This window comes from Staurois parvus, unplaced genomic scaffold (assembly GCF_062004578.1).
Source record: "Staurois parvus isolate SC_StPar_1 unplaced genomic scaffold, SC_StPar_1.0 ptg000401l, whole genome shotgun sequence".
Classification (NCBI taxonomy): Eukaryota; Metazoa; Chordata; class Amphibia; order Anura; family Ranidae; genus Staurois; species Staurois parvus.
Window position 1 is genome coordinate 2,611,251 of NW_028318197.1, and position 23,938 is coordinate 2,635,188.

At 38.9% G+C, this 23,938-nt stretch overlaps 1 protein-coding gene across 1 annotated transcript in view; it reads right to left on the reverse strand.

The window, feature by feature from the left end:
• Positions 1-3,204: 3,204 nt before the first annotated feature.
• Positions 3,205-23,938, reverse strand: part of LOC149455273 (MAL-like protein) — a 61,053-nt gene continuing 40,319 nt past the window's right edge. The window contains exons 2-4 of the mRNA XM_089686504.1: positions 13,623-13,793; positions 9,636-9,800; positions 3,205-5,162 (exon numbers count right to left, since the gene is read on the reverse strand). Of these exons, the coding sequence (XP_089542630.1) occupies positions 5,100-5,162; positions 9,636-9,800; positions 13,623-13,793 (399 nt within the window). The 3' untranslated portion in view covers positions 3,205-5,099. The remainder of the gene's footprint in view (positions 5,163-9,635; positions 9,801-13,622; positions 13,794-23,938) is intronic.

The window sequence follows — 23,938 nt, forward strand, 5'->3', positions numbered from 1 at the left end:
GTGTACTGTGGGAGACCAGATATAGTGAATGCAGTGTCTTGGGTTTAGTAACACTTTAATACAGCACATAGGACACAGGATTCACAGTGCATTACATGTTTTGGGGGTTTATTTGGTTTTCAAAGAGAGAGCACAATAGAAGTTCAACTTTAAACTTTCTCCCATTGGAAATCCATACAGATCCAGAAGGGAATTGCATCACTTCTCTAATTTACTTGCTTTTTTCAGCAAAGCAGAGACTATAGACAAGTAATAAGGTAGGCCTATGCATCCACCTGCTGGATGAAAATGAGAGTACAAGGATCCATTGGACTGATACATTGATCATCTGTAGGTAACATTTGGAATGGTATCGTCTATGAAGTTTAACTGGCATAGTCAATAATCATATACAATTAGGTTCATTATTTTCCCATCAATTCAATGAAAAAGTGTCCTTCGTTTAGTTAACAATATATGTGTAGATCGGATCATCTGGAGAAGCTTCTAAATCTCATATTCCAATTACTAGATGTGCAGCAGATTATGTCATCCATGTTGCTAATGAAATATGACTAATGTGAATGCTGTGCATCTGTGCCATATGGACTTAAAGTACATGTGAACTCTTACCTTGTAAAACAACTCATTCAGTTAAAAATAGATATGAAAAGCAAAATGTACACTATACTGCCAAAAGTATTGGTCGGCCTGCCTTTACACGCACATGAACTTTAATGGCATCCCAGTCTTAGTTCTAAGGGTTCAAGAGGGGAAAAAACATCAAAAGGAGGACAGCAAAAAAAAAAAGGAAATTAAATTATTCCATACTGTATCTAGAGTGCCTTAAAATACACTTTGTGGGAGATTTACCAAAACTGGTGCACTCAGAACCTGGTGGAGTTGTGCATGGTAGCCAATCAGCTTCTAACTTCAACTTGCTCAATTAAGCTTTGACAGTAAAACATGGAAGCTGATTGGTCACTGTGCAGAGATGCACCAGATTTTGGACCATACAGTTTTAGTAAATAACCCTTTTTAAACTGATACTAAACACACGCTGTTTAATTTACAGTGTGTGGTTGATGGCACTATAATTATTTTATTTAAAAAAAAATATATATATATAAGTACCTTTTCCTAATTGATATGCAGCTGTCACATGACCCAGCTCTTTCCCAGCCTGTCTGCAGGGAAACATAAGCAGGAGGAGTTTCTAGTCCTCTGCTACTGGTCACATGTTCCAATTTTTAAAAAAGTCATTGAAATACTGAGTAAAAATAAATAAATAATATCAATAAAACTGTTTTAACCACATGCCGCCCAGCCACTGTAGAAATACGTTGGCAGGGCGGTACGGCTGGCCAAAACCACGTTTTAAAATGTGTGTTTTCAAAACAGGTAGGGGGCGCGCGCGAGGCACGCCACCGCCCTACCTGTCCCGCCAATCACGGCCGCGGATGTCAGTCGCCGGGTCACAGCCGTTACCAGTTGTGTCCCGGCGATTAGCGGCAATCACTGACAGAGAGCAGGGCTGCAGTAGCTCTGCTCTCTGTCAGTTCCCTGACAGCTCCTGACAGGCTGATTGGGAGAGAAGAGTTTATCTCTCCTGATCAGCATTTCCCTGTGCAGTGCACACCCCCGCCCCCTAGTAAAACATTCCCCTCACACAGTTAACCCTTTCACTGCATAATAAAGTTAACCCCTTCCTCCCCAGTGCCATTAGTACAGTGTCAGTGTTTTTTTTTTTTTGCACTGATCACTGTATTAGTATCACTGGGGATGTCAGTGACCCCAAGTCAGTTCCCCCCAGTGTCAGAATGTCCGCCGCAGTCCCACCATAAGTCGCTGATCGCCGCCATAAGTCACTGATCACCGCCATATGTCGCTGATCGCCACCATTATTAGTATAAAACAAAATCCCAGAATCTTTCCTGCCATTTGTAAACGCTATAACTTTCACGTAAACCAATTAATTTACACGTATTGGGTTTTTTTTTAGCAAAGACATGTCTCAGAATGCATTTTGGCAGAAATTTGATTTTTAATTTTTTTTTTTACTGGACATGTTTTATAGCAAAAAGTCCAAAATATAGTTTTTTTTCCTCAAAATTGTCAGTCTTTTTTTTATAGCGCAAAAAATAAAAACACACAGGCGATCATATACCAAGAAAGCTCAATTTGTGGGAAAAAAAGAATGTAAATTTCATTTATTGCATGACCGCACAATTGTCCGTTAAACTAGCGCAGCGCTGTATAGCAAAAAAATGGTGTAAATTGCAGTATCTATACCATAGTTTGTAGACGTTATAATTTTCACACAAAGCAATCAATATACACTTATTGGGAATTTTTTTTACCAAAAACATGTAGCAGAATACATTTTGGCCTAAATTTATAACTAACTTTGAGTTTACTATATATTTTTTATAGCTGAAAGTAAAAAATATAGTTTTTCTTCAAAATTTTTGGTCTTTTTTTTGGTTTATAGCGTGAAAAATAAAAAGCGCACAGGTGATCAAATACCACCGAAAGAAAGCTCTATTTGTGTGCAAAAAAGGGCATACATTTTATTTGGGTGCAGCATTGCATGACCACGCAATTATCAGTTGAATTAGTGCAGCGCCGAGTAGCAAAAAGAGGCCTGGGGTAAATCCTCAGGAGGGCAAGTGGTTAAATTGGCAAAGAAATATATATTTGAAATCAAATCTTTATTATTTTGTGGAAATAACATGGTGTGGGTGAATCTTCGCCAGTCACAGGCTGTGTCACACTCCTCCAGCCTGTTTCTTAAAATAAACGGGAGTTGTTGCCTCCATTAATCTACATGTAACATCCCACCCCCATTGTGTTTAGCTGGTTAGTGGGCATGGAGGAGGAGGGAGGGAGTGAGCTGTCATTTAGCAGTGTGACTATGCCCACACGTGTGACTCTATAGTCACATGGGCTACACAGATGTAATAGGGAGGACATGCTCAGCATAGAAACTCACTGAAAACTGAGCATGTGCAGAGTTGCCTCTACAGCTGCACATTCCTTAGCTGAATTGGGGTCATGAACAGAAGATGGAGACGGAGAGCAGCAGGATCAACCAGGTTTTTTGCAGAATACAGAAAATTAATCTCATAGTGGCTGAGTGAGTATGAACAACATGTAATACAGTATTTATTTATAGTTTTTATGTCTGCACCTTTCCATGACATGTTTTAAAAAGGGAGTCCAATGTCAATTTTTAGTGTTCTTTTTATTGTAAACAGCCAATTAAAACATAGCATTCTGTGTCATACAAACAGTTATGCTCACAGTGTACAGTTACAGTTTTCAGAATTTTTATGTACATCAATAAAAATAACTGACTAGTTTGAAAGATGTCATGACAGAATTCAATCATCACTGTATAAAATTTTTTGTCAGACAAGAGCACAGAACAATACAAGAGCCAAACAATGCATGTGAATGCCCTTTTTGAGTGGAAGGGTTGTCTTTCCATTGGAACCAGGCATGGACCAGGCATGCCAATTCATTCTGACCTTAATATTTATTGACCTTAGTAAAACAGGGTCTGGTGTTCATTAATACACCAAGGCTGCTTTTTCTTTCCCAATCAAAAACTGTGTAAAACAATCACTTAACAGAAACACCCAGTCATGAACTGCTCTGGTGACCAGGTCCTTGGTGCTTTGGCATTCCTGTCCAACAAATTCTGAGATCACCCAAAAAATTAATATTAAAATTAATATATTTCTAACAATGATAAAATATACATTTGTCTTCAGTCCTAAAATGGTAATAGCTTCCATGTTCTCAGTAGTATCAGCAGGATCTGAAAACCATGACCTGAAAACTATGACCTCTCAGAGTTCAGTACTTTTTGGGATATACCATACCTCCACTGCATCATATATTAATATACATAAATGGACTTAATGCATGAAAAATTGAGTGATGAGAACATGTTGCTTAAAGCAATCAGAAGATAATTCTACAGTCTTGGCCGTGTTTATCATTAAGCACAGTAGGCCTTTAGGCAACAAAGGAAAGGAGGCAGTTTTTTTCCTGTGCAGTCATCTCCAACAGTCATCTACTATAAATAATGTATACATAGTAACAATATTCCATGCCAGTCTGGGACCAGTAAATCAAGATAATGTTTTGTGTAAAAGATGTGATGCTAGCAGATGAGTGATACTTTGGGCACTAAAAGTTGATTGCCTACAGGCTCTAGTATATCCAGCCCTGGGTGCAATAAAATTGCATTTTACTTAAAAAAAAATGAAAATCCCCTTTGACAAGAAAAATAACAGAATTTTTTTCATTACTTCATTTACAATTATTACATCAACAAGTCAAATTTCCAATTGAAAAAATAAAAGTAATTTAAAATAACTTACTATTTTAAAGTACTTTTTTAGAATGATTTCATCCAAACAGTTCTGCCAGCTTTGATTAAAAGGGGGCAAAGAGGTATAATTTTAGGGGAAAAAAGATGGACATTTGCAAATAGTTCAGTTGGTAGGGTGGTTTTCTTTATATTTAGAATTGTCTTTAACGTCTGATTTCTTTAGGGCAATACTTTCCAGAGAATTGGCTTGGATCCTGATTGTAGCCATGTTTTACAAATTCTGGGCATAGTTTTATTCAATAAGCTGAAGAAATAGTAAGAGTATTTAAGTATGTAAAAATAAATATATTTAAATGAGAGAATAATACAGTGAAAAGTGCTCAAAGTAAAGAGGCATGTTTTACATTAATACTATTCATGTATCCTTACTGCTATAAATGTGTAGTAGCATTGTAATAGATCTGTCATAGTCCAGTCTGAAACATGTATCAGCCAAGCTCATGGATTGGGAGGTATTTTCTCTGGTTGGCTTGCCTTACCAAACAAATCTCCCCATTCATCGCTATTAATATTAATAATAATATGCACTTCCACTAATGAACAGATCTAATTTATAATAAACAATAGAAAAATATATAAAAAAATGTCCAGAATGTTTGGGAAATTATTTATATTTGTTATGACTGATGTTGAGGTTTTGTCACATTTGCAGAACTCTTTGTCATCCCATCTGATCTATATATTCACAGACTGATCTGCTTCACTTTTCCGAGGGCTTTCAGCGGACATAGGACTGGAAGCTGTGCAGCATGTAAATTAGAGATGTCAAGAAAGCAAAGAACTAGAATAAAAAAAGAAAACAAAGTTATAATCGATTAAATGTATAATTAAGAATTATAATTAATTTATCAATCCAGCTGAATTTTCTCCTAAAGTCCAGCTGTAGGCTGCTAGTATATTTACCCAAGCAGTATGGGTTAAATCAGTGTTTCTCAACCTTCTTTCAGTCAAGGCACCCTTTAAAAGTATGGACAGTCCTGAGGTACACTTTAAAATTATGGAAAGTCTTGAGGCACCCTATTCTAAAATTTGAAAAACTGTTCTAATAGTTTTATATAACGCTGCAACATCCACACATGTAGGACTCCCAATATTAGAGGTGATTTATTCTTCCAAAGCAAATAGACTTTTGCACACTGGTACTGACTAGTATTCCAATGTTTCTCTTCTCACTCAGTTTTTCTCCATCACTCAGCTAATGTGATCCCAGCACTGATGGAGAGGGGCAGGGGAGGGTAAAACTAGGATGGTGTGCAGGCAACTGACATCCTCCTTATCAACTGATGATGTTATTGGTTGTCAGGACACTGGCAGTTAAAAGGTCGTAATGGTGCACAATGAAAACCTGTGGCTTTGTGTAACTAAAAGGCAGGAGTGTTCCACCCACTGGCTTTTATACAAGTTTTGGGCAATTTTTTTAAATTTTACCAAGACACCCCTGAAGAAACCTCCAGGCACCCCAGGGTGCCTAGGCACCCTGGTTGAGAAAGGCTGGATTAAATGATTGTTTGGCTAGAGGAGATAAATATAATGTGAAATATTTATCATATTCCTCACTCCTGCAGGCTTCTTCCTCTCCATGTGACCATCTCCTGAAGCTGCATCACTTTACTGCTTGGCCAGTCGCAGCTTTCTGACTTCATAATTGCTGGTCCTGCATTGTATGGGAGGAAGGTGAGGGCCCTCCTACATTTTAAAGCAGTGGAGGAAAGAGGCAGCTGTGTGGGAGAGAAGAATAAGGTATTATTCCACCCCCCAGCCAAACAAGAATTTTGCCTACACAGTGTAAGGGGGCATCCCACTGTCTGGTGTCGGAGATTAATTTTAGCTAAGCTGTGTCTTGAAATAGGTGCAAGGTGTATCAAGGCCACTGTATCCATGGTCAAAATGCCAGCTATTTTCTGCTTTTAAAACTTTTTTTTCTAAGCAGGTGAATAAGTCAGCCATTTATAACTCAGAATAAGTGACGTTTTGCAGATATCTATGACTTAATTTACCTCTCTTTCCCCAAAAGACTGGATCTGCATCGCCACAATAGGCCATGGCCTAGACTGGCAAGATTCCAGGGGAACAAAGCCACCCACACATCATCCTGCTACAGTGATACAAACTTGCCACTGTGTCCTCATTCAAGAAGATGTGTGTGTTTTTGTTAATAGAAAAGCATTGATACAGTTCACTCACTTTGAGCTGGTACACCTAGAACCAAACTACTAGCAGAACAGTTGTTCTTTCAGTTTTTCAGTTCTTGATGTACTGATATGGAGTGAGTATACTGTGTCACCCTTTTACTCCTGCTTTGGCATGACTTGTGAGGCTGCAACATCCAGTTGTGTTAGTGTGACACAGGGCCAGCTAGATGAGTGAAGTAGAAAGAGAAATGGCAGAAGACAGTTGGTCTAGTGGATAGGAAGTATAAATGTGGTCCTGTTCCCACAGTCTTTCTTCTACAATCTACACCTCTGTGGTGGAAAGCATTTCCCTCCACCCTCTCATTCTATCCTGGAAATGAGCTACCCAGTAACTGTGGGCAACTGAGAATGTTCTACTGTATACAATATGCCCACTGGTCAGACCCTCACAATATAAGCAGCTTGTCTGGCAATACCACTGCATTCCACTCAACTGGGCTGCTGTATGAAAGTAATGGATATTTTATCTCAGACTTGAAGGCACATTGTGAAAGAAAGATAGGTAGAAAATATCGTAGGACACTTCACATACTGTATGTTTCCATGAACTGCTCCATCAATGGCCATCATAGTTGAACTACCTATCATAGCAATGCAGGGGGATAACAATTGTTAATTGTGAAGCTGAAATTTTCTTTACAGTGATGGAGCCCCCAAAGATCCTAGGTATGCTAAAAATATGATATTTGCATAGACATGCCCCCCAAGTGGCAGTGACCAGATCATAGATCTCAGGCACCAAGCACTGATTTAGCAGAGGAGTACCTATTCTTCCTTTTCCTGGAAGTGTGCAGTCATCAAAGAATGTCAGACTGTCATGGATGATGGGGTCCAGCAACCTTGGTTCAGTCCAGCAACCACAGATTAACAGTTTAAACGCTGGACAGATTAACTGGAAGTATGCATATAATTTCCATAGGGTCTGGGGTAAATTATTCATAAGAAGTACACATAACAATTGATTGTCTCACCACTTCCCAGTGTCTTTCTAACATTTCCACTCTATTATTACTTTAGTCAAGCTTGTAAATATGTTGCCTATTTAGTTGTAAAAGTGTCATGGCCAAATGTTCTCATGTCAACTTTGCTTCATATGCTAACAGTACTTTTTTGGGTTTAAAATTCTGTTGGCACAAGCCACCTACATACAGTCAGGTCCATAAATATTGGGACATCGACACAATTCTAACATTTTTGGCTCTATACACCACCACAATGGATTTGAAATGAAACGAACAAGATGTGCTTTAACTGCAGACTGTCAGCTTTAATTTGAGGGTATTTACATCCAAATCAGGTGAACGGTGTAGGAATGACAACAGTTTGCACATGTGCCTCCCACTTGTTAAGGGACCAAAAGTAATGGGACAGAATAATAATCATAAATCAAACTTTCACTTTTTAATACTTGGTTGCAAATCCTTTGTAGTCAATTACAGCCTGAAGTCTGGAACGCATAGACATCACCAGACGCTGGGTTTCATCCCTGGTGATGCTCTGCCAGGCCTCTACTGCAACTGTCTTCAGTTCCTGCTTGTTCTTGGGGCATTTTCCCTTCAGTTTTGTCTTCAGCAAGTGAAATGCATGCTCAATCGGATTCAGGTCAGGTGATTGACTTGGCCATTGCATAACATTGCACTCTTTCCCTTAAAAAAACTCTTTGGTTGCTTTTGCAGAATGCTTTGGGTCATTGTCCATCTGCACTGTGAAGCGGCGTCCAATGAGTTGTGAAGCATTTGGCTGAATATGAGCATATAATATTCCCGAAACACTTCACAATTCATCCAGCTGCTTTTGTCAGCAGACACATCATCAATAAATACAAGAGAACCAGTTCCATTGGCAGCCATACATGCCCACGCCATGACACTACCACCACCATGCTTCACTGATGAGGTGGTATGCTTAGGATCATGAGCAGTTCCTTTCCTTCTCCATACTCTTCTCTTCCCATCACTCTGGTACAAGTTGATCTTGGTCTCATCTGTCCATAGGATGTTGTTCCAGAACTGTGAAGGCTTTTTTAGATGTCGTTTGGCAAACTCTAATCTGGCCTTCCTGTTTTTGAGGCTCACCAATGGTTTACATCTTGTGGTGAACCCTCTGTATTCACTCTGGTGAAGTCTTCTCTTGATTGTTGACTTTGACACACATACACCTACCTCCTGGAGAGTGTTTTCTGAAGGGTGTTTTCTTCACCATGGAAAGAATTCTTCGCTCATCCACCACAGTTGTTTTCCGTGGTCTTCCGGGTCTTTTGATGTTGCCAAGCTCACCGGTGCGCTCCTTCTTTTTAAGAATGTTCCAAACAGTTGTTCTGGCCACGCCTAATGTTTTTGCTATCTCTCTGATGGGTTTGTTTTGTTTTTTTTCAGCCTAATGATGGCTTGCTTCACTGATAGTGACAGCTCTTTGGATCTCATCTTGAGAGTTGACAGCAACAGATTCCAAATGCAAATAGCACACTTGAAATGAACTCTGGACCTTTTATCTGCTCATTGTAATTGGGATAATGAGGGAATAACACAGACCTGGCCATGGAACAGCTGAGAAGCTAATTGTCCCATTACTTTTGGTCCCTTTAGAAGTGGGAGGCACATATGCAAACTGTTGTCATTCCTACACCGTTCACCTGATTTGGATGTAAATACCCTCAAATTAAAGCTGGCAGTCTGCAGTTAAAGCACATCTTGTTCGTTTCATTTCAAATCCATTGTGGTGGTGTATAGAGCCACAAATGTTAGAATTGTGTAGATGTCCCAATATTTATGGACCTGACTGTATGTAAGTGAGCAAGGTAAGATTTTTCATATAACATCTCTGGTGAATGGCCAGATTGCCTGCCTGCCATAGTGGTTCATGTGTGTGACTACAGATGTGGTCAAGATGACCACAGATATAGACCAGTTCTGACCTTGCTGGATGTCTTATTTTAGGGCTATACATTCTAGAAAGCAAGGCATAATCCCTAAGGTCCCAAAATTACTTCAGTAGTGAATGTGGTAACAGTACCACTGAAAAAATAGACAAAACTAAGATAGAAGCACATCAGTGTGACTTACTGTGGCTGCAGCATCCAAGTGGTAGTAGACAGGACTGCACTGACGAACTTCGAAGATATTAGGGATAGGTACAGGTATAGTGTAATCACAAAATATTGTGGCATAAGCTTGCAGCACAGCAGCACTCAAGTAAAATATCGCTGTAATTCCAGTGTAGATGACGTCCTAATGAGAAAAATTTAGACATTAGGGTGCACATCAGTTAGATCAACACGTTTAAAACAAGGATGCATATACATGATTTTTACATTTCAGAAATTGAGAACTTGTCATGCATTAACAGAAGATAAACAGAGACATGTAGTACCCTGTAATGGGACAGAGTACAAACCACCAGCTGAACATGTGGCACCTACCTACAGCAGCCAGCATGCATTCAGTTCATCTCCTAGAGTGCCCGAGTCTCAGAATGACCTGTTATGCTAGTATTGACTTCCAACTAATAGGCTGGCATTAGGGCCCACCTTCTCCTGTCTTCTGTCCTCAGGGACCACCCACCATAATCAACAGCTAGTAGTGAGGCATAGGAGGCAAGAGGGGGTCAAAGTGGCAGCTTTCTGGTAGGAGGTATTTACATAATAAAATGTCCTAGGTCTTAGGGTTCTACGCACTCTGGACAAGAACCGACAAGAACAATTTTTTTATAGGCCAGCAGCAAATGACGTTCTGCTTCCATTTTGTAGTACTTAACCCAAGAATAGGTTTACGTTAGCTTCTCAAGAAATGATTTTATGCAAAGCTCTAACTGTGGATACTGTGGTGCAGAATATGCTACTGGAACTAATGGTGCTTGTAACACTACTGTAAATCTCAAAACTGATCACCTAGGACAAGTGCATTATGGGTAAAGGCCCCTGACATATCTATGAGAATGTGCTTAGTGATAATGCTTTCTTTGATGGAAGTAACAGTTTGGCACAATTATGTTTTGATTTAAGCTCTCTGTAAGTTTTGTATTATCTTTCCATGTTTAGAGCTGTCAGATCCCAGCTGGTGCAGCTGAGAAAGTAACCAATTGAGTGATGTGTGTACTTGATGTGGTTGAGGGGAGCACAGAGGAGGCAGTCCAAGAAACTCCTGATGCCTCTGTAAAGAGGACCTGTCAATCCATATATGTTATCACATAGAGGGCTCGTCAGCCAATAAAGTTAAGTGAAAAAAATAAAAATAGTTTAATAAATTAAAATTAAAAAAAAAAGAAAGTGCCTCGCATGCACATAAAAGCACAAACACCAGTGTATGGTGAACACAGCTATGTAAGCCATCAATGCGCAGTACTTAATGAGGTGGCTCTTTGTCAGCTGCATACCTACTAGCTATAAAAATACAAAAAATAGTGCAGCGCTGCACAATTTTTTGTATTTTTATGTTCTTTCCTTGTGGTTGAGGCGAGTGTGTGCTGCCTATTAATAGGTGTTCCATTGAGCGCAGGAGTTTTTTTCATTATCTAGTAGATACCTACTAGCTACTCACAAAAGATTAAACACTGAGTGGTATAAGGAAATTGCTCTACCATAGGGTGCAGCTATTACAACAATCAATGCATCACGATAGAAACAATCATTGAGAAAAAAAAGCTCAAATAGACTGATATAATGGTAAATATAGAAAATACAACACAATAAAAAATAAAAAAGGGATACACAGATACATTTTTTGTATCTGTGTAGTATGATCTATTAGATATGCATTGATCAACAAAAAGCGCCTTCATAAATACTAAGAGTGCATATTTTCAAAAACTCATAAGTTTATATAGCATGAGATCAAACACTCAGGGCAATCGAGGATGAGAAAAGAAAAAAAGAAAATGGAGAAAAAATGATGTAATACATAATAAATATGATTAAAAAAAATCAAATGTCAAAATTAAAATAAAAACAAAAAGTAAATATTTATAATATAATAATTAATTCTAATGCTTTTGAATTATGTTATTGGTATTATTTATTGTCATTATTGTTGATTGATGTTTTTATTATTATGATTATTATTATGTATTATGCCATTTTCTTTCCCTGTTTTCTTTTTTTCTGAGACAGAAACCAGAGCTCTGCTAACCTGAGTGCTGGGTTGCCAGCCAGCTGAAGAGTTAGCCCTCATGCTCACTGGACGTTTTGATAATGCTGGTAACGTTAGGTGTGTAAAGTCATGTTAAATTCGTGAGTTTTTCAGCTTTATTATAGCGTTTTTGCATTAGTATTTAGTGGCTTTTTGCCGCGATTAGTGGTGTTTTAGTTTTTTAGCACTTTTTTTTACCAAAAAAAAAATTTGAGGGGATCAAAAAAGGTCCAAAAACGCCAGTTTGCAACATTTTGCCGCGTTTTTCAGCATTAGAGCATTTTTACGGCTAAAAAACTCATCTAGAAACCCACTAGTTCAGGGGGTTTTTTCCAGCCAAAAAACATGATTACAGTCTGTGTGCATGGACACATAGGATAACATGCTGGGGGATTTACTGGCTGTAGAAAAAAATGTCAACAGCCAAAAAAAGCAGCTGTAAAAACGTCAAGTGTGCATGAGGACTTAGGACTAAAGACTATCCTTTTGCAGCTACACAGAGACCTTCACCTATTGCTTAGGCTAAGAGGTACCTGTCAGGGGACATTGCACCATTTCCTATCCATTCTCCTAGAGTGGATTCTAGACTTGGTATAGTATTATTATTCACATTGCAGTTAATGCTTATATGCACGGTTTATTGATGACTTTGCTGATTCATCTTTTAAGTCCAGTCTAGTGGTACAGAACTCTATTATAATTTACCTTGGCATAGTGATTATACTGTCTAGGAGACTGTGTCTGAACCTTCCTTCTGTATACTTATTTATGCTCAAACCACTATCCATAGCAATACATTGAGTTCATTTACCACTAGACAGTCTTGTATCTATTTCCTGGTACTAATTCACAACCAAGTTAAAGGTATCTACACTCATGTTTTTATAAGTTCTTTCAGTAACTTTCATCCAACCATGGGTGTCAAAGGGGCTGAGGGTGTTCTTAGAGTTAAGGTGCAGAACAGAGAACCCAAACTACCAAGCAGCTTCTTTGGGGATAGCGCTACACATATGTACATAATGTGAATGATATGACCTTACAGGTTACAAACTTGTCTGCAAGAAGTTGACAGTTGGGAGAATGTAAGACACTGTGAGGTCTTTCAGCTTACGTTTTGGAAGGACTAGGGTATGCAGACAAGTTTTGAAGGACACTTCACACATTAGGACCTCTGCATTGATCTTTCAAGTGGTGTCACATTGCAGATATCCTTCACGTACATTTCATAAATTGTCTAAAGTGGTAGAAAAATAAAACTCCTTTCCTGTTGATGGTGTTCAAGTTGGGATCCTTGCAGAGTTTTAGTTGAAATTGCTGATGTGGCAACGGGGGTGAATTTCTAAAAGCAAATTCAGTTCATTTTGCAAGATCATCACTGTTATAAGCAATAACAGTGTAAAAAAAAACCTGATCACCCCACTTACCCAGAGTAGTACAGAATCACCATGTTTTTTTATTTTTTTTTTTATTTTACATACTGTCACCAGTCAGTATCCCTGATCACTGCCATACCATTCATACAATGACGCTGTACTGTACTGGTGACAGTATGCAAAAAAAGAGTGCAAAACATTTTTTAAATTTAATTCCTTAATATTTTTAAAAATTGTGACAAAAACTTGCAAATTCAAAAGACTCACCATGCCTCTTACTAAATACCTTAAACTGTTTATATTCCAAAATGCGGGCAGTTTGGGGTTATTTTTTACTATCCTGGCATTCTATGGCCTCAAGAAATGAGATGTGCCATAGTTTGTAGACTCTATTGCTTTCACACAGACTAAATAATATACACTGATTTTGGTTATGTTTAGCAAAGGAATGTAGCAGACTACATTGCAGATTTATAGATTTATGAACCCTTTGCACGAATACTTCAGAATGCCATAACAAGTGAAATGACAAAGAGTAAGTGAAATTTCTTACGATTATTCTCCAAGTGTTGCAATGGTTTCTGTGGAAGCCAAACAGGTAGACCATCAAGAGTAGCAATGAGAAGAAAAATGAGGACACTGCAACATACATGACCCATCCTTGCACGATTGGATAAAATACTTTTGTAGCAGCAACCAGGATCCAAACCCATGCTCCAAACATCTGCAAATAAAGTTAAGAGATAATTATGATAAAATAAACTATAAAGTGCTAAATATTTACAGACATGTGTAGAAAAGCACAATTTAAAAAAATGCACAGGATTATATGAAATTTGTAAAAAGAAAAAAAAAGCTATTCAATTTTGCAATCATTTATTCATTACCAAAATAGTAAATGATGATCAATAAACCATTAGTTCTTATTCACACATGTGCTGTGAGGATTGAAGTTCAGGTTTCACAGCTAATTGATACAGTAGTTGTTCAGCGGTTCAGGTCAGGTTTACATCAGGTTCAGGACAGGTCCAGGTCAGGATTTTATCTTGTTCACACATGTGCGGTTTAGAAACGGTTCCCATAGAAGTTAATAACCTGTAATCCGCCCCTGAACCGGACTGCACTGCTCAGAAATCGGGCATGACTCTTTTTCAATTTGCACTGAATCTGCAATGCTAGTGCACCGGACACATGTGAACAGACACTATAGGAAACAATGTTATTTCACATGTCATGCTGGTTGGATGCAGTTTAAACCACATCCAATCCACATATATGTGAACTGGCACTTAGTTCTGAAGGCACACGCTAAACTATTATTAAGGATTTATAAGTGGCGTTCCTAGCAAAATATATCTGGGGATCAGTTCAATTTATCTAAAAGATTGCACAGTATTATATCTGAGGGAAACTGATAGGGAAGTGTCCTATAATATTCAAGTATGCTGTGTATACTTGAAGGCAAAAGCTCTCCGACACGCAAAGGGGAATGGCCTTACCACAAAAACAAGCCTGCTTTCTTTATGCTAAAATAATAATAAATGGTAAGCTCTTCCTGATAAAAAGTATTATGTATTCCTTGATCATTTGTTATCCCTTTAAACATTTTAGATAAACGGAAGGCAATTTTTTTTTTTCTTTTTTTAGGTACGCATAATATGATTAAGAGTAAAACCAACTGGCAGTTATTGAGTTCTGTGTCTTAATTTCCTGTATCAACGACAAAAAGAAAGTAAGAAGAATTAAAAGCCTGACAAGCTCTTCCCCACTGTAATTAAAAAGTGCTTTTTTTTTGTTCTCTGTGTCCCTGTTGAAGCAAGAAAACCCAACAGTGGGCAGAATCATGTTTTAATATCTTTTTTATTTTTACACAGTATACTTTAAAATTATTTTCCTAAAAAATTGAGGGATAAACAAAAAATGAACATTTCCATGAAGCTCAATCTTAAAAACACTTGTCCTTGTTAAGTCAAACAAGTCTTTGGTCATACAGTTAGCCCTTTTTTGACTATAGAACCCTTTAACAGGCTCATGTACATAAAATGTATTTGTGTTTTAGCTGTTTTCTCCCCTCTACAAGTCAATGGGAAATTACAATCAACTCAACGCAATTCTTTGAGAAAAAAAAAAGAACGCAAGCCAAAATAAAATAACAAGCCATTTTCTCCTGAAATTAAGCAAAACATACTGTAAATAATGTTACTTGTTTCTGAGGGTGAAGACCTTGTACATTATTTATTATAAGGAATCCTCCACTAGCCAATAAATGGTTTTATTTTATTATCATGTTCGGTTTCTATAAATGACTGCTACAACGCAGTACTTTAGTATTAATGTAATCCTTGATTGATGATCAGCCAAAGAAAAAAAAATAGTGACGTACTCATGAGATTTTATCACGTTGCTATAAATATTTCTGATTTCATGTGTGTTTTTGGGTGTGAGAAGGTGTGCCTGTAAATTGCTCATTTAGGGTGTGAACTTACTGAAATATTTATTGAGGAGCAAAAGGCAAAGACAGAGCAGAAAAGGTGAGCATCGTAGTATGGCAGAGGTGGTCAAAGTGTATTTTAGATTAACCCCAAGTCAAGACCGTGCATTCCCATTCTATTCCCAGATATGATATAATGTCAGCTGGGATCTACTTTCATGATCTTACATGAACATACTACACTTTTGGACCAAAGTATGTGAGCAAAGGACAAACCCTTGCCACCTCCTGAGAATGTATATGCTTTTCCTTTTATACTGGCTTTTCAAAACAAAAAATGCATTCATATACAGGTTATATAAAGGCTATAGTGTAATATTACACTTTCAGTAGTTAAAAAACAGTTTTTATAGAGGTCAATACATTATACTGTAAGAATAATAGGTATACATGAGAAGGAAAGAGGGACAAGGTGATGTAGAGGGACTGCCCATCTACGGTATATTAGGGGGCATTCAGGAGTTATGCACAGTTGTAATATCCACACAAAGTTCTGTATATTTTTACGTTTCCTATAACCTCTGCCTACAGGAAGGAGGCATTAGAAGCCCTTACTATATAATGACCCAAAGAGGTAGATTTACTAAAACTGGTGTACACAGAATCTGGTGTAGCTGTGCATAGTAACCAATCAGTTTCTCACTTCAGCTTGCTCAATTAAGCTTTGACAATACAACCTAGAAGCTGATTGGTTATTATGCACTGCTGCACCAGATTCTGTGTGCACCACTTTTAGGCTAGGTTCACATCTGTGCGGGTGGTGCCGCTGTGGATCTGCACGGAAATCCATGCAGCCGCACCACCCGCACAGAGAAATGTGGACCCGCGGGTGGGTGCCATTAATTTTAATGGCATGCCGCCCGCACTGGAAAACACAACCGTACTGGGAACCGAGGTTCCCGTGCGGGCTGCGTTTTCAGAAGTGCAGGGCCTTCCCTGAGTGTCAGAGGGGCACGGGGGTCCATTCAAATGAATGGGCCCTCGTGCCCTTGCAATATGCGGCCCGCATGCCCGCATATATGTGAACCAGGGCTCAGTAAATCTCCCCCAGTACTTCTACCTGACTCCTAAGTGCAGGGAAACAGCAGCATTCCCTGCAGTACTTACACCTACAGTACTATCCATGTTACGTCAGAAACCAATCTAACCAAAGGGCTTTACTTAAAAACATAACACAATTAATATGGACATTAAAAATAAAACCTGAAACTGTCAATTACCAATTATCATTTTAGCTTTTTTATTACAACTACATTGGGGTGTATTTGTAGAAAAAATGGCAGAGCTATCCATCTTGCAAAACTGCATGTACATGTGTTCTGTGTGAATGCTGGCGAAAATGAATGTTACCAAGCTATTTTCTCTCCAGGTCAGATGTTCGTCATTCATAAGCATAGCGTGAATTAGTAAAATATTGTATTATGGCCACTAGATGGAACTGATGATCATTGGAAATAAATACTCATTGTGATTGTGAGATCAACCAAGAGGGCATCGTGTCGTATGTTCCTGATTCACACTATGCTAAGGAATGAAGAAAATTGTAGAGAAAATTGCCTTGTAGCATTTGATTTTGCTGGCATTCACACAGAACGAATGTACTTGCTGTTTCCCAGGACAAATAGCTCAGCTATTATTTTAAAAATATATCCCTAAGTGATGTTTGATTAGCAGTCACAAATTAGACCATATCAGACACACAATTACACACATATTGAAAATACATACATGTGTGTCATCACTACAGTAGCACCGATATATCCCGCAAGTCAACATTTGTTTTAAACATGAACAAAATTAAAGCCTAAAAAGTGACTCAGCAATTAGATAAAATAGTGTATCGGTATGCTTTATATTTATCATATGAAACAATATTGGCTGCTTTGTGGGCTCCTGGTCTATCCTTACACTAAACAATTTTCTTACAATTTTCTGTCCAATTTCTGCCCAATTTATTTTAAATTTACCTTCAACTATGTAGTGCAAGGGCCTGCCTATTTGGATACAATTGAAAGTGTTGTTTAGATTTGACCTCATATTATATGGTTTTTGGTAAATCTAAAGCAACATTCTCAAGACAATTGTATAATGTATGGCCAGTCTTAGAAAATGTGTGTCTGTCCATGAATAAGTTAATTTAGTATACTATATTTTTTTGGTTTCTGAGTGATTCAAAACACAGTTTAAAGCATCACTACCTATTCAAAATAAACTTTAGCTGAAATGTAATTTTTAATGAAGTGAGAGCCATCATATTAATAAAAGTTGTCATGGGAGGAGAAAGCAGTGTAAAATGATTGTTAAAAGTGGAGAGGCTGGAATAGGAGGATAAGAGGGAGGTGATCATAGGCCTGGTTAAAAATTATTTCATAAATGATTTATAGTTCTCTTCTACACTTTGATTAAACAATTAAAGTAAACCTATCACTTTACTAATTCAAAGCAACAGGTATTCTATACAAGCCTTCCACCTCTGCTACTGATACTTACCTGCCCCATGCTTCCTGTGTAAGCTCGGTGATGGAGCTTACACAAAACAAAGGACCTTCCTGCCCACCTCCACATGACAGTATTTGATTAATGATTGGCCACCCAGGTGCCCTCACTAGATTGTAAGAGTAAGGAAGAAGGTAACATGTCTCTCCATGCTCAAAATTATGGAAGTACCAAGTATTTTACTAGGCTCTAGCTGACCAAAGAGGTGATAGAAGAGCACAATAAAGATAAATAACAATGACAGAGAAGGCAGCGTATGAGGTAAACCGGTTGCATCTCCCTTAATGGGCAATGTGGCAGGTTTACTTTAAACAAAGGTTTGTACCAATCACTTGTCAGTAAATATTGATTAATATATATGATTATGTTGATAATGTATATATGGTGGACAGAGTGGGGAAGGTGGTGTCTTTTTCTTCTCCTTTTTGGTACATATGCTTTTTGGTGACACCCATCCACCTATACTGTGGATAGCACTGCCACATGCTTAATTGGTGGGATTCCCAAGATTTTTTGTTTTATTAGGCACTGCTACTGATACTTACCTACCCCATGCTTCCTGTGTAAGCTCAGTGATGGAGCTTACACAGAACAAAGGACCTTCCTGCCCATCTCCACATGACAGAGTTTTGATTGGTGCTTGGCCACCCAGGTGCCCTCACTAGATTGTAAGCGTAAGGAAGAAGGTCACATGTCTCTCCATGCTCAAAATTATGGAAATACCAAGTATTTTACTAGGCTCTAGGTGACCAAAGAGGTGATAGGGGAGCACAATGAAGACAAGTAACAATGACAGAGACGGCAGCGTATGAGGTAAACCGGTTGCATCTCGCTTAATGGGCAATGTGATAGGTTTACTTTAAACAAGGGTTTGTACCAATCACATTGTCAGTAAATATTGATTAATATATATGATTATGCTGAATGTTGATAATGTATATGTGGTGGACAGAGTAGGGAAGGTGGTGTCTTTTTCTTCTCCTTTTTGGTACATATGCTTTTTGGCGACACCCATCCACCTATATTGTGTATAACACCTCCACATGCATAATTGGTGGAATTCCCAAGATCCAATATTTTTTGTTTTGTTAGGCACTGCTGCTGATACTTACCCACCCTATGCTTCCTGTGTAAGCTCAGTGTTGGAGCTTACACAGAACAAAGGACCTTCCTGCCCATCTCTACATGACAGTGTTTTGATTGATGATTGGCCACCCAAGTGCCCTCACTGGATCGTAAGAGGTAAGGAAGAAGGTCACATGCTTCTCCGTGTCTGGAAATATTGAAGTACCAAGTTTTTTGTAAAGCTCTAGCTTACCAAAGAGGTGATAGGGTGCACAATGAAGATAAGCAGTATTAACAGAGTAGGCGGGTTATCAGGTAAACCAGTTGCATTTCCCTTACTGAGCAATGTGGCAGGATTACATTAAACAAAGGTTTTCACCAATCACATTGTCAGTAAATATTGACTATTCTATATGATCATGTTGGACGTTGATAATATTTGGTGGATAGAGTGTTGTCTGTGTCCAACTGGAGAGAAAATGAGAGGAACTGTCCCCAAACACATATTCAGAACATTTTTCCAAATTGGATGATTTACCCACACCTCTTACTCTGGTGATAACAATTTTGTTAGATTTCCCCTTACTTTGGTTACTGGGAAAAATGAAGGGATTAATTTCTGCAGTAGGGATGCAGAAAGTAATAAAAAGTGGTACTAAAAAAAGTTCCAACCCTTCCTCCAAAAAGATTTGCCTTTACACACTTTACACTTTATTTAAATGGACATAATGGTTGCACCAATCATAATGTTAGGCAATATTGTTCCTTTCATCTTACAGTAAGGCCTAAAGGAATATAATAATGTTGCATTCTAAGCATACAACTGTGTATCTCAATTTAACAGATTTATTGTTTCTGTTTATTTTATTATTTCCATTTTTGTGAATACATTTTCAAGCACTGGGGCCATTTATTAATTTCAACGCTATCAGATTGCCTTTCATTGAACTGCAGTATTTCAGTGTCCTTTACGACGTGCAATATTTCAGTGTCCTTTATGAACTGCAGTATTTCAATCTCCGTTGTGTTCAGGTAACAGGTTCATTGTAATTCTCATCCTAAGACTGCCCTTTAAAACCTTTAGCCACAGTTTCAGGAGTTGTTTTCCATTATCTTCTGGTATGTTCATAGCTTTTATATTGTTAAATAGTAGTTTCAGTGGCATGCAGGTGTGTCCAGTATTCCTGAGTTAATAGCTCATCTATACAGATGAACAAGATGAAAATACAATACATAGCCTGGGTTCATGTATGCATTACTTGTTTTTTTTTTCATCTTATCTTTGTGTACGACCTTGCCATATTGACACAGCAATATCATTCATGTGTAATGTCACAAAATGAAGTAACAAATTATGCATTTTCCAGATTTGTTGGAACAATTGAGTACTGTCCGTGATCCAGATTTGTTTAAACATGAAGAGATATCTCTGAATGTCTTTACAAGACAACTAAGGCAGAAAAAATACCTGATGTCTGTATGATTGGCTTCTTGCCCTTACACTTCTAACAAGCTGTTATGATGATTGCTTAGAAAAGTAACAGATGCATGCATGCAGTAATATGAAGTACTATCATAGCTTGCATATCTTGCACCTGAGGTCCATAGTTTTTTAACACCATGACCCCTTCTAAAAGAAAAAGCAAATTAATGTAAGAATTGTTGGTGGCCATATTATGCTAACAATGGTAGAGGCGTAAATTGTATTTACATTGTATTTACAGCACACATATGCCACAGTCCATGTACCCACCAGGGCCGGTGCTTCCACTAGGCAAACTAGGCGGCTGCCTAGGGCGCACGTCCACATAGGGGCGCCTGGGCACAGCAGAGGCCAGCTCTCTTTCTGTGTGGTAAGCTGTCATGTCATGATCCTTCAGCTGAGGGGAGGGGCAGCAGAGGGGAGGAAGAAAGGACAGAGGAAGATGCCAGGTTTCTGGGGTCAGTGTAGCAGCTGCTGCTTCTTCCAGTGTTTCTCTCAAACCCAGTCATTACTGCAAGTCGGCTGGTGGCTGCTGATCACTGTGGAGTTCCAGCCATTCTCTTTCCCATCATCAGCGGAGGTAGAGCTACGCCTGCGGAAGAAGGTAATATCTGACTCTGATGTTTCAGGCCTGTGTGAGTGTGACCCGGCTGGCCTGCCATCCATCACATGTGCAATGTGTCAGTGAGTGATGACATCATCAAGATCCCAAAGCCTGCTCTTCTAGTGCCTGCTGGGCCTGCTGATCTGTATCAGTTTTGGTGGTGCTGTGCTGTGTCGGATCTGTAATTGTGTGGGAATTTCTCAGTTAAAGTGTTCTCTGTGTTTGTGTGGGCTGGGCTGCCTGCTGTCACACCATTTTATCCCCCCCATTTCATGGGGAATTCCATCCTGGGATCTGTCAGAGTGTGGATCCATCATACTCCACTCACTGCAACTGTGATCCTGCCACTCCCAGGCACAGATACAGTCGGTCTGTGATACTGATTTTCTCTTTAACCTCCCTGGCGGTATTCCCGAGTGTAGCTCGGGGTAACATTTCAGTACCAAAAGCGGTAACCCTGAGCTACACTCGGGAATACCATGCGGCGCTGCTCCGGCATGTGTTCTTCACTTACCTTACCCTGCGCTCCCACGATGTGTCCCCTGCAGTGTCCCCGGCCATCTCCTCCGGCCGATGCCGGCATCCGGCTTCTGTGTCCTGTCCCTGTGACGTCGGGACGTACGGGCGCCGCCGCCGGCGGCGGCGGGAAATTTTAAAATTTTAAAAAATGTCATTTTTTTTTTTTTTCATTTTACACAGTAAAACATTGCTGTTTCAACCTATTTCACATACATTTTGTCCCGAGTGCTTTGTCCGGCGCCCTGCCTGCATTTTGTCTGTTCTTTCTGCCTGGAAACTGAGAAATGTCCATGGCGTCCAAAAAGTGTCCCTTTAGGTCAAAAGCGGTTTAGATCAGCTAGAGAACAGCGATAGTAAATCAGAACCACTTGCAGAATTGAGTGATAATGATTCGTGGGGGAAATTCATCATCAGAAACTGAAAACGATTTTGCGACTGAGCTCAGCAATGTGCGAACTTGGCGCTCTATTTCACATTTCAGTGTTTTTGGTTTGATTATATTATTGAATTAAATTTTTTATTATTTTTATATTATTTTTATGATTATTTATTAAATTATAATTTATGATTTTGTGTTTCAAATTTTATCATACCCGGGATGTTTACTAGACTCTTGTTCGGACAGATTTCAGTGAGTTTTTCCTAAAAATTACAGCCTACAATAAAAAAAATACATATTTCCATGCAAAAAAATGGTACCGCTTTCAGCACCAAAAATCTGAAATAATCATACCGCCAGGGAGGTTAATATTGGTTCTGGTGGCATCTTATGGCGCTTATTTTTGCAAATTCAAAGAAATTTAGCAGTTTTATTGATTGAATATTTTCTACTGTTTTAAAAAATTTGCATTTTATTTTATTTTTGGGGGGGCGCAAGTAGCTGGCCTTGCCTAGAGCACAAAATAGTCTACCACTGGCCCACACAATATGCTTTGAATTATCGTGTCACAAGTGAAGGTCTAACAGACACATAGGGGTTTATTTACTAAAGCTGGAGAGTCCAAAATCAGACTCCCTTCTGCATAGAAACCAATCAGCTTCTAACCTCAGCTTGTTCAATGAAGCTTTGGCAATGAAACCTGGAAGCTGATTGGTTTCTATGCAGAAGGGAGTCTGATTTTGGACTCTCCAGCTTTAGTAAATAAACCCCATACAGACCTTAGCACATAAGTTTTTTACAAAATTAAACTTTTCCATTACATATACTTTTCTACACACAGCCTACCTTAATAAAGAACTGCAGAAGCATTTAATGTACTAAGACTGAACTGGTCATGAATATATCATATAAAGCACAGAATACAGAATGCAGTGGTCAGGAGAGTGTAATAAAGACAGTGCAGGGCTCAGGAGTGTGTAAGGCAGAGAGTGCAGGAGCCAGGAATGCATAACACAGAGAGTGCAAGGGTCAAGAGCGGGTAATGCATAGAGAGCAGGAACTAGGAGTGCATAATGCACAAAAAGCAGGGCCAGGAATGCATATTGCAGAGAGTGAAGAACTCAGTAGTGCATAACACAGAATGTGCAGGAGTCAAGAGTGGTTAAATGTATAATGCATACAGGGGCCAACACACAGGATGCAGGGGCTAGGAGTAGGTAACACAGAGAGTGCAGTGGTCAGGAGTGGTTAGTGCACAGAAGGCAGAGGTCAAGAGTGCTTAACACACAGAATGCAGAGGCCTGCAGTGGGTAACACAGAGAGTGCAGGGATCAGGTAATGCATAGGCCACTGTGCAGGATACAACCAAAAATTACTCCCTCCTGCCAGTACAAATCCCCCCCCCCCCAAGCCCAACGGCCACACAGTAGAGATATCACCACACGGCCCTAAAGCTCTAAACCCTCCACCCAGTCTAACCCCTCAATACAGCCTCTCCCTTAAGCACAGACACCCTCTTCAGGACAGATCCCCTATATCAACTTACCAAAATCTGGCCACACATGGGTCGAATTCCGAAAGAATTTGCTTTCAAAAATTATTTCTAAGAGTTTTCGTTCAGATTTCGCACCATTAGTAGGCCACGGCAACAGCCGATTTTTGAGTGACCATCGAATTTGAGTGATAGGGCATGTTGGAAATTTTTTGAAAAACAAACTAATTTCTAATCAATGATGGGAGAATTGTGTGAGAAATGTAATTTCTCCACGAAAATTCTTTTCTTTAGCAACACAAGGTGAAATTAAAGGCTTGGTTTGGTTTAATCAATGATG